Consider the following 12,172-nt stretch of genomic DNA (forward strand, 5'->3'; position numbering starts at 1 on the left):
AAAGTGAAGTCACTTTCTTTATCATTTAGGAATTTCATTCATCTACTAATACCAGTGGCTTAGAGAAATTAGGGTTGTATTCTCTTGTCAATCTAAATAACAAAGAGAAGTTCTCTAAAAGAAAAGGTGTTTATTTGGGAATAAGCATTGTAATGGAAATACATATGCCATAGTAAACTATGTGTATATTCAGGGAAGACAAAGGTTTTTAAAGGAGAAAATGAGGAGAATTGCATAACTGTTTTGAAATAATTATCCTTGGATACAAAGACCAATGACAAGGATGATGCCAGTCCGAGGTTAAACAGGCAGTTGCTGGGTAGATGTCCTTGCAGAAGGATTTTTTGTGTAAAGTTGCAATGCCCTTTGAACAAGGTTGTGGTTTTTACAGTCTTCTGTGATAGCTTTTGTTACCAGGCGTATAAGCATGAGAAACCTCTCTACATAGCCTCTCTGGCTCTATTTGTTAGATTTTTCTTGATATTAATGACTCCATTTTCATCTTAGCACCTTTCACCCCCCACATAAAGTAAAACCAAAGGTAAGTAGTAGAGGATTGGTAAGGAAGCACCGTGAATCCAGACTTCTCTATTTTTCTACCAACCTGAGCTCTTTGTTTTTATCCTCAATGTCGCAAGATAGTTGCTGTGGCTCCAGCCATCGGGAGGAAATGGAGTGGAAAGGGGCGATGGGGCATTCCTTTGAGTATAGTTATAGTTAGCCCCCTTTAAAAAGATTTCCTGGAAGCCCCATTCTGTGGCGTTTGCTTCTAACTGGAAGCCCTGGATGCAAGGAAAGCTGGACAATGCCTGATAAAGCCAGGGAATTATTTACAAAGAAGGGGAGAATGAATACTGTAACAGCAATGAACAATCTTAGCCTTTCAGCCACACTCTCTGAGATAATGGGGTGTCACCCTTCACATCTGCCTCCCACCCAGGACCTCTGGAGAAATCTCTGAGTGTTTCCCATTTAAGATTGTGGCTGCCCAGTGTCTCAGCCTGGTCCAGGATCAGTGTCTTACTGCCCCACAGCACCTGGCCCATGCTTTGGCCCATGCCACTCACTGACAAGGACTTTGTGCAAAAGCAAAAGTGCAAAGGAGGGACTGCTGGAGGAGAGCCCTACCTTGCCCACAGCTTCCCTTGGTGCCTATAAGTTTAGAGGATGAGTTCTTTTTTCTTCCGTTTAATTAGAGCCAATCTGAATAACACAGAGCAAACACCTTTGTGAGTCATTTTGTACGGAAAATTTTGCCTCTTCTGCCCCAAACCCTCCAAAGGTACTCTGTTTCTCTCACAGTAAGAGCCAGAGTTCTTGTGCTGACCTGCCAGGCCATAGAAAATCTCCCCTAGGCACCTCTTTAGCTTCTCCCCTTTACTCTGCTCCTGACACCACAGCCTCCTTGCTGCTTCTCAAACACACCAGGACACTCCACGCTCCCAGGGCCTTAGCACTTGCTAGTCTCTTGCCTGGAATGCTCTGTCCCTTGGCATCTGAATGGTTCCTCGTTCACCTCCTGTAAGGCTTTGTTTAAAGGTCATCTTCTTTTTTTTTTTTTTTTTTTTTTTTTTTGAGATGGAGTCTTGCTCTGTTTCCCAGGCTTCGTGTGATCTCAGCTCACTACAACCTCCACCTCCCAGGTTCAAGCGATTCTCCCACCTCAGCCTCCCAAGTAGCTGGGATTACAAGCATCTGCCATCATGCCCAGCTAATTTTTGTATTTTTGTAGAGACGAGGTTGTACCATGTTGGCCAGGCTGGTCTTGAACTCCTGACCTCAGGTGATCCACATGCCTTGGCCTCCCAAAGTGCTGGGATTACAGGTGAGAGCCACTGCACCTGGCCAAATGTCACCTTCTCAATGAGGTTGCACTGACCACTCTTTAAAACCATAATTCCCTAGGCACTCCCAAACTCTCCTCTCACTTCCCATAGCACTCATCACCTCCTAACTTTCCATGCACTTCATTTATTTATGTTTGTCATATTGCTGTGTAATGTGTTTCTTATGCCTATTTATTTATATATTATGAGGGAAGAAAGTTCTGTCTGTTTGGTTTACAGCTGTGCCCTCAGAATGTAAATAAGAGCCTGACGCACGAAGCAAATTCTTAAGTATCTGTTGAATAAGTGCACACATAAGCGTAGCTCAGTCTTGGGACAAATTAGAATCTCCAGTCAAAGAAGGCAATTGACAAAAAAGGAATAGATAAGTATCTGAAGTAACCAGCAATAAAAAAAAGAGCATCCATATAAAATCAGATCAAGAAAATGGCCATCTTAGAGAAGACACAGAAAATTAATGATCTGGATTTATGGTACTGCTTTCTCACCCAGATGAGTAAACACATTAGCTATCCACTCTCTAGGTAATTGTTGTCACACCCATTCAGAGGAAGGGGATGCTAAGACCCAGGAATGGCCAGTCCAATATCTCCTATGGTCCTACTAAATGACCCAGCATCTTAGATCCTGGCTCAAGAGACCATAGCCTAAAAGAAAGTGGGCTCTGTCCCAAACTGGCTGCCACCAGGATAATTGTTCATTTTCTTTCACCTTCAACTTTCTGTTGACTGTGTCCCTGCTCCTAAGCTGCTCATTTACTCTATGGCTTCCACAGGCATCCCTTTACCTATGTATGGGCACTTTTCAAAATAAGACTACCTTGTGACTGAAAGCAGTCAAAAGGACTTAATCAGAAAATGGACAGCCATGCCCCCTCCCATTCATATGCCTCAATACTCACATTTGAGGGGTGCCCAGGTGATGAGAGAATTAAATCTCTGTCCCTAAGTCAGCTAGAAATTGGTTTTTTCTTCTCTTGCTGAAAAGTTAGAAAGTGATTTTGAAAATGCAATGCAGAGAAAGTAGTCTTTCTTTTCCTCTCTCCTCTAACCATGGAAATATCCACTACCAGAGCTTGATTAATGTTAAATATGACCTTTCGCAAAGTTTCTTGGCAGTTAATTTATGATACTTCCAGATTCTAATGTATCAGGCAGTGGCTGTTTATGCGTTTGATGAAGTAGTCTTTGTCCAGAGTTGATATGTTTTACCAGAACTTCTGTAGCTCGCTTTTCCTTTCTCTCTCTTGCTGTTTCAATCTCTCTTTCAGTCTAACTTTGTGCTTGGGTATTTAATCAATTTGACTGGGAAGAAAACATGAATATATTTATGAATTCTCAGTCCCTAAGTTGTCATGCACGCTGTATTAGCTTATTACTGTATCTCCAAGATAATTCTTTCCTCTCATCTCCCTACACCTGTGCTTTTGAGTTCAGGGAGATCTCAGCTCAACCAAAATTACTTTTAATGTTTGGTTTGCTACAAGAGCTGCTTTGAGGGTTTCTGTCTTGAACAGGTGTATCTTGTCTTTGCATCCTTATTGCTTTTGCCTTTATTCTTCACTGTCTCTGAAAAAAAGAAATCTAGTGAACTAGATGTGAGCTCCAAGAGGTTGTTTCAGCCCAAGAATGTAACTAAACTTAATGAGTGGAGGAGAAGCCAACAAATGGGTGCCTGGGATGCAAGGAACTCAGGATGCTTCACCTTAGAAAGTACATGATGATAGTCAATTACTACATGAAAGTTTCAGGATATCAGAGATTTTAGCCTGTCTTTTCCAGAACCTAGAATGGTGCTTGGTACAGAGTAGTTGTACAATTTTTGTGGAAAGAAAGAAGGAAAGTGAGATATCAAGCAAGGGAAGGAAGACCACAGTCTCTAATACAATGACCTTTAAATCTTTTACTAGAGTTTGGTAAATAGCCCATGAGGCCGTTTTTGGATTTTTATAATAAAAGCTCAGGGAACTGCCAGAATCTTCTTACCTTTCTTTTCTTTGCCACTACCTGAGAAACTGTTATAGGTGTTATAGGTGCTGAGAACACCTTTCCCTGAGTCCTGGAGCTCCCTCTATGCTGTCAAACCAGGTGTCTGCACTTGGACCAGAATCTTTAAATCTTTGAATGCATCACGAATGGCTTTACCTACAACAGTGAGGACAGGAAGAGGCCAGCAACCAGAGTAGAGCGAAAGCTCCACTAAGTTGCATCAAAGGCCCAGGTGAAGCAGGAGAACGTAGATTGATGAGAACTATGTGGTTACTCCAAAACTATTCTGCAACCTAGAGAAAGAGCAGGGGAAAGGGACAATTAAGTTTGCCCAAGGTTAGGAATCAGCCAAGTAGATGCAACATGAGCTCAAGAGGAAAAAGGAATGGGTAGAACCAGAAAAAAATGTGGGATTCAGGCTGTAAACAGAGGTGGAAGAAACCAAGGGCTGCATGGGCTCTGTTAGCATTTGGTCTACAAGTTTTATTTTACATTTGCAAATATATAAATCATTGATGAGATGTTTTCTTTTCTAGCCATTTGGGCATAAATTACACACATCCCAATTTTCTTTGTCCTCCCAAGGAGAAAACTGAATGGAGCCAGGCAGAGCTGCTATTCGCGTCACACACCTTCGGAGGCTACTCACACAGTGTGACATCCCAGGACTCTAGAGCAGTAAGCCTCACTTGTGAGACAAAGAGACAGATGTCACTTCTACAGTGTGATTTGAAGGGCAACAGGAAACCTGTGTAGCCTCCCTACCCCATGCCTTCTGTCAACCTTCCATTGTGCCTGAAATTTCCCTATTACTCACTGCTTAGATTTACTGTACAGAAATGCTAATAAAGCACAAATGTTACCTGGAGGTATCACGCAGCTGAAGCAGTCCAAAAAACTTGAAAGTCGGACCAAGCTAGGGTCAGATCCCAGCTCTCACTCTATAGCAGTGGGATACCTGGCAAATTACTTAGCATCACAAAGACTCTCTATCCTTATTTATAAAAATCTGAACTCTACCTACATTATAGGGTCATGATAAGGCTAATTTGACTAACATGTATAGAGCAACCACCACAGAAACTGATACCTACTGGGGGCCCAAGAGATGTTCCTTCTTTTTATCTTTATCTATGAAAACTGGCATGGTGGGAAAAGCACGGGACAAGAGTCAAGGACCATGGGTTCCAGTCAATGCTGTTCCACTAAGGAGCTGTGTGACCTTCTTAAAGTCACTTTATTTCTCTGGGCTTGAGTTTCCCAGGGACCTGAACTGGATTTATTCATTCAAAAAATGTTATTGCGCTCCCAATATGTGTCCAGGAGCTGTTAATCTGCTTGCATGATGAATAAATGAATGAATGTGTGTGAAATCGTGGTAAGCAATAGACAGATAATTAAAATGTAGTCTTATGATGGAGAGGTCCTGGGTAGCTACTTCAGATGGAGCACCCAGGGAAGACCTGTGGGAGGGGGTGAATTTTATACTGAGGTCTCCAATGACAAGAAGGAGATAGCCATCAAAAGATCAAGGGGAGATGCTGTCCTGGCAGAGGAAACAGCAAATGCAGAGGCTCCCTGAAAAGAAGCAAGCTTGGATGACTTCCAAAGTCCTTTCTAGGACCAATAGCCCTTATCTTGTGTTTTCTGTGGTCAGGATATGAATTTGGATATGACACTAGGATAAGTCAAATGGCAGTCCTTTTATGGGCTGATCACTGCCAGTAAGAGGTAGATAGTGATACAGTTAGACTAGTTATGCTAGGGGCCAGCTGAGCAAGGGAAAATCATAATCCAGACTGGAAAGAGAAAAGTACAGCTAAAAAAGCAAAGACATCATTGGGCTATAAAGAATATTTAGAGACTGGGGCCAATTTCCTTTCAAAGTACCAAGCAGGCCCTTATCATAAGACAGTGACAGAGAAACAATGACAGAAGTTTGCTGCTTGGACAATTGGACACTTTTTTGAAGCCCCTTTACAGCAGCTGAAGAAGGGCAGAACTAAGTCAGGAAGAACATTCCTAGAAGAACTTAGAAATAAGGGTCTGGGCTAGGAATATTTTGGTCTCAGATGACAGAATAGATATTCATTCATTTACCTCACTCATTCACTCATTCAACAAATATTTATTGAGGACCCACTCTTCTAGGCCCTGCTCTTACAGCTGGAGCCATGGTATTGAAGAAAGCAGATAAAAATCCCTAGAAAAAGGCTGGGTGCCATGGCTCATGCCTGTAATCCCAGCACTTTGGGAGGCCAAGATGGGCGGATCACCTGAGGTTGGGAGTTCGAGACCAGCCTAACCCACACGGAGAAATTCCATCTCTACTTAAAAAAATACAAAATCAATCGGGCTTGGTGGTGCATGCTTATAATCCCAGCTACTTGGGAAGGCTGAGGCAGGAGAATCACTTGAACCTGGGAGGTGGAGGTTGCAGTAAGCCGAAATCGCACCACTGCCCTCCAGCCTGGGCAACAAGAGCAAAACCTGTCTAAAAGAAAAAAAAAAATTCCCTAGAAAAGTCCTTACATTCTAGCAGGGAAGATAGATCTTGAGAGGTCAAGATCTTTAACCTGAACAAGCTTAGACCTTTTATTTGCTCTAAATATTGAGTGCCCAGTCTGTGCCTAGTGGCGGGTTAGTTGCTGGGTACTGTGCTGACCACACCTGGTCATGCAAACACATAATAACATATATTGATAGAAAATTTTACTGCCCTCAAACCACTGATCTTCTTTCATCCTCATGCCACCCTACAAGCTCTCAAAGGCAAAGAGGTTTGCTCAGGCTCACCATGCTGAGCGTCTGGACTGCATCCCAGGTCATCTTGCAGTCTAGAGCTCTTTCAGTTATATCACTTTGTTGCTTACTACAGCAGATGTTTTCATTCTGTTGAACTAACCTATATGCACCTTCCCAGACATTATATTGGAAGCAAGAACTGTGAAGAGGCAGGAGCTGAGAGAATTCACTGTGTTGATGTGTGGCAGCAGCTACTCCCAGGTTCCCAGGGCAGCATCCAGTGTCGGTAGTGCCTGCAAGGCAATCGCAGCATCAGTGTTGGGCTGCAGCAACAATGGTGTCTTCACTCTCTTAGTTTTGTTGCATGATTAGGAACATTGCTTCCAGGTGTATAGCCTACAATCCAGATACTCTAGGCTTCCTGAAGATATTCTGAACTACCAATATTCATTTTAATAAATTCTTTTTTGTATGTGCTTAAATCAACCAGATTTGGTTTATGTTGCCTGAAACTACACACTGTGACTGCTATGCTTACAAAATCCTTTGTCCTCATTTACCAGCAGGATAGGCAAAGTTTTCTACAATTTAAAAAAAAAATCCCTAGTGGTTTAAAACCATATGGCTTCTCTCTTGCTCATAGCCCTTGTGCATCCCAGGTTGACTGGATTTTTCCAAATAAATGTTTAAATATTTTGAACTAAATAAAAATGAAAATACAACTGATCAAAATTTGTGGTATGCAGCAAAAGTGGGGTTTTGAAGAAATTTTCTAACATTGAATGCACACATTAAAAAAGAAAAAATATCTAAAATCAATCATTTAAGCTTCTACCTTAGGAAACTAAGGAGGAAATAGAAATGTAAACCCAAAGAAGCATAATACAAAATAATAAAATTAGAGCAGAAATCAATGGAAGTCGAAACGAGAAATCAATAGAGAAAAATCAAAAAAATCAAAAGCTAGTTTTTTCACAAGATCAGTAAAATTGATAAGCCTCTAGTCAAGTTACAAACTACTAGTACTGGAAATAAAAGAGGAGCTACTTCTACTGATCTCGTGATCATTAAAAGCATAATAAAGGCTAGTTTAAAAACATAAGAGCATAATCAAATGCTAATTATTTTCAAATGATGAGTAAAATTGGTACACCTCTAGTTAAACTGCAAATTACTAATATTAGAAATTAAAGAGGAGCTATTTCTACTGATCCCATGAACATTAAAGGTATAATAAAGGAATATAAACAATTCTACGTCTACAAATTTGATAAAATATATGAAATAGACCAATCCCTTGATGGGTATAAATTACTGATACACAGGAAGAAACAGAATATGAATAACCTATATCTATTGAAGAAACTGACTCAATAATTAATAACCTTCCAAAAACAGAAAATACCAAGTCCAGATGGTTTTACTAGTGAATTCTATCAAACATTTAAGGGAGAAATTATACCAATTCTCTATGATCTCTTTCAGAAAATAGAAGCACACGGAACATTTTCTAACTCTTTCTATGAGGTCAGCATTGTCCTAATACCAAAACAAACTAGAGAAAGACGTTAAAAGAAAGAAAAATTAGAGGCCAATATTTTTCATGAACACTGATGTAAAAATTCTCAACCAAATATTGGCAAATCAAATCCAACAATGTAGAAAAAGAATTATACACCATGACAAATGAGATTTATTCCAGGTATGCAAGGCTGGCTCAACATTCAAAATTACTTCAGGCCGGGCGTGGTAGGTCATGCCTATAATCCCAGCACGTTGGGAGGCTGAGGCAGGCAGATTGCTTGAGGTCAAGAGTTCAAGACCAGCCTGGCCAACATGGTGAAACTTCATCTCTACTAAAATACAAAAATTAGCCAGGTGTGGTGGTGTGTGCCTTTAATCCCAGCTATTTGGGAGGCTAAGGCAGGAGAATCGCTTGAACCTTGGGGGTGGAGGTTGCTGTGAGCCGAGATTGCGCCACTGCACTCCAGCCTGGGCGACCCAGTGAGACTCAGTCTCAAAAAATAAATAAATAAACAAAAATCACTTCATGTAATCCATTACCTCAACAGGCTAAAGAAGAAAAATATACAATCATATCAATAGATGCAGAAAAAACATTTGACAAAGTCAAACACCCATTCATTATTTAAGGAAAAAAAATCAGTGGACTTGGAGTAGAAGGAAACTTCCTTACCTTAATAAAGAAAGTCGCCCGGCTATCCCCGAGGCCACTGAAGGTCAGCACAATCGTGACGTTCCCTGCACCGGTGGCCTACCTGACCCATCAGCAGAAAGTGTTGAGGCTTTAAAAGGGGGCACTGCCAATATCATACTGAATGGGCAAAAACTGGAAGCATTCCCTTTGAAACCTGGTACAAGACAGGGATGCCCTCTCTCACCACTCCTATTCAACATAGTGTTGGAAGTTCTGGCCAGGGCAATCAGGCAAGAGAGAGAAATAAAGGCTATTCAATTAGGAAAAAAGGAAGTCAAATTGTCCCTGTTTGCAGATGACATGATTGTATATTTAGAAAACCCCATCGTCTCAGCCCAAAATCTCCTTAAGCTGATAAGCAACTTCAGCAAAGTCTCAGGATACAAAATCAATGTGCAAAAATCACAAGCATTCTTGTACACCAATAACAGACAAACAGAGAGCCAAATCATGAGTGAACTCCCATTTACAATTGCTTCAAATAGAATAAAATATCTAGGAATCAAACTTATAAGGGATGTGAAGGACCTCTTCAAGGAGGACTAAAAACCACTGCTCAATGAAATAAAAGAGGACACAAACAAATGGAAGAACATTCCATGCTCATGGATAGGAAGAATCAATATCATGAAAATGGCCAAACTGCCCAAGGTAACTTATAGATTCAAGGCCATCCCCATTAAGCTACCAATGACTTTCTTCACAGAATTAGAAAAAACTACTTTAAAGTTCATATGGAACCAAAAAAGAGCCCACATTGCCAAGACAATGACAAGCCAAAAGAACAAAGCTGGAGGCATCACACTACCTGACTTCAAACTATACTACAAGGCTACAGTAACCAAAACAGCATGGAACTGGTACCAAAACAGAGATATACACCAGTGGAACAGAACAGAGCCCTCAGAAATAATACCACACATCTACAACCACCTGATCTTTGACAAACCTGACAAAACAAGAATTCTGTGTTTAGTAAATGGTGCTGGGAAAACTGGCTAGCCATAAGTAGAAAGCTGAAACTGGATCCCTTCCTTACACCTTATACAAAAATTAATTCAAGATGGATTAGAGACTTAAATGTTAGACCTAAAACCATAAAAACCCTAGAAGAAAACCTAGGTAATACCATTCAGAACATAGGCATGGGCAAGGAATTCATGTCTAAAACACCAAAAGCAATGACAACAAAAGCCAGAACTGACAAATGGGATCTAATTAAACTAAAGAGCTTCTGCACAGCAAAAGAAACTACCATCACAGTGAACAGGCAACCTACAGAATGGGATAAAATTTTTATAATCTACTCATCTGACAAAGGGCTAATATCCAGAACCTACAAAGAACTCAAACAAATTTACAAGAAAAAAAAAAACAACCCCATCAGAAAGTGGGCAAAGGATATGAACAGACACTTCCCAAAAGAAGACATTTATGCAGCCAACAGACACAGGAAAAAAATGCTCATCATCACTGGCTGTCAGAGAAATGCAAGTCAAAACCACAATGAGATACCATTTCACACCAGTTAGAATGGAGATCATTAAAAAGTCAGGAAACAACAGGTGCCGGAGAGGATGTGAAGAAATAGGAACACTTTTACACTGTTGGTGGGACTGTAAACTAGTTCAACCATTGTGGAAGACAGTGTGGAGATTCCTCAAGGATCTAGAACTAGAAATACCATTTGACCCAGCCATCTCATTACTGGGTATATACCCAAAGGATTATAAATCATGCTGCTATAAAGACACATGCACATGTATGTTTATTGTGGCACTGTTCACAATAGCAAAGACTTGGAACAAACCCAAATGTCCATCAATGACAGACTGGATTAAGAAAATGTGGCACATATACACTGTGGAATACTATGCAGCCATAAAAAAGGATGAGTTCATGTCCTTTGTAGGGACATGGATGCAGCTGGAAACCATCATTCTCAGAAAACTATTGCAAGAATAGAAAACCAAACACTGCATGTTCTCACTCATAGGTGGGAATTGAACAATGAGAACACTTGGACACAGGAAGGGGAACATCACACACCAGGGCCTGTTGTAGGGTGGGAGGAGGCAGGAGGGATAGCATTAGGAAATACACCTAATTTAATTGACAAGTTAATGGGTGCAGCACACCAACATGGCACATGTATATATATGTAACAAACCTGCACATTGTGCACATGTACCCTAGAATATACAGTATAATTTTAAAAATTTTAAAAAAAGAAGCGGGCGCTGCACCACCTCGAGTTGTGGTGCATCCAAAGCGACAAATACCAATACTTTGCTTATCTGATGAGAGCCTGGTTTGAAGAACATAAGAATGAAAAGGATATGATGAAGGCCACCCAGCTGCTGAAGAAGGCTGAGGAAGAATTCTGTTATTTTCAGCATCCACAGCCATACACCTTCCCTGACTCTCCTAGGGGTGCCTCCTATGTGACATATGAGTGCTACAAGGTACCAGAATGGTGCTTAGGAGACTGGCATCCTTCTGAGAAGGCAGTGTATCCTGATTACTTTGCCAAGAGAAAACAGTGGAAGAAACTGCAGAGGGAAAGCTGGAAACGAGAGGTTAAGCAGCTACAGAAGCAAATGCCACCTGCCCAAAAGGAAGGTGATTTGCCCCCACTGTGGTGGCATATTGTGACCAGACCCCGGGAGCAGTCCATGTAGAGAGAGAGAGAGAGACAGACCTCATCTTTCATGCTTGTGCGTGAAATACATTACAGAACATACACTTGCTCTAATAAAAAATCAGTGAAATGGGGGGGGGGGGGAAGAAAGCTTGCCAACCCCTACAGCTAGTATTATATTTAATGATGAAACTAGATTGTTTCCCCTGAAAATCAGAAACAAGGAAAGGAATTCTCCTCTCACCACCCTATTCAGCATCATACTAGAAGTCCTAGCTAAGACGATAAGATAAGAATTAAAAAATTAAACAGATAAGGAAGGAAGAAATAAAACTGTCTTTGTTTGCAAATGTGATGATTGTCCATGTTGAAAATCCCAAAGAACTGACCAAAAAACAAAAAACAAAAACAAAAAAAGTCTTGAAATGAACAAGCAATTATAGCAAGACTGCAGGATACAAGGTTAATACAAAAAAATTTAATTGCTTTCCTATATACCCACAAGGAAAAAAATGGATTACAAAATTAAAAATACATCATCTATGTCAGCACCAAAAAATTGAAATACTTAGGTTCTAATCTAATAAATAAAATCAATACAGAATCTATTTAGGGAAAACAAGTCTGATTAAAAAAATCAAATATCTAAATAAATGGAAATGTATTCCATGTTCACGGATAGGAAGACCCAATATTGTTAAGATGTCAATTATTTCCAACTGATCTATAGATT

At 40.5% G+C, this 12,172-nt stretch overlaps 1 protein-coding gene across 1 annotated transcript; it reads left to right on the top strand.

Annotated features, from left to right (window-relative positions):
• Nucleotides 1-11,098: 11,098 nt before the first annotated feature.
• On the top strand, nucleotides 11,099-11,479 carry LOC105471449 (NADH dehydrogenase [ubiquinone] 1 beta subcomplex subunit 9-like). Its single transcript, XM_011723933.2, has one exon. The coding sequence runs from the start codon at nucleotides 11,099-11,101 to the stop codon at nucleotides 11,477-11,479; it is 381 nt and encodes a 126-aa protein (XP_011722235.2).
• The last annotated feature ends 693 nt before the right edge of the window (nucleotides 11,480-12,172 follow it).

Source organism: Macaca nemestrina, chromosome 4 (genome assembly GCF_043159975.1).
Source record: "Macaca nemestrina isolate mMacNem1 chromosome 4, mMacNem.hap1, whole genome shotgun sequence".
NCBI classification, from domain to species: Eukaryota; Metazoa; Chordata; class Mammalia; order Primates; family Cercopithecidae; genus Macaca; species Macaca nemestrina.

What these genes read in the sequence shown, in the direction of transcription:
- LOC105471449 (XM_011723933.2), top strand. Translation starts at nt 11,099, where the DNA reads ATGAGAGCCTGGTTTGAAGAACATAAGAATGAAAAGGATATGATGAAG.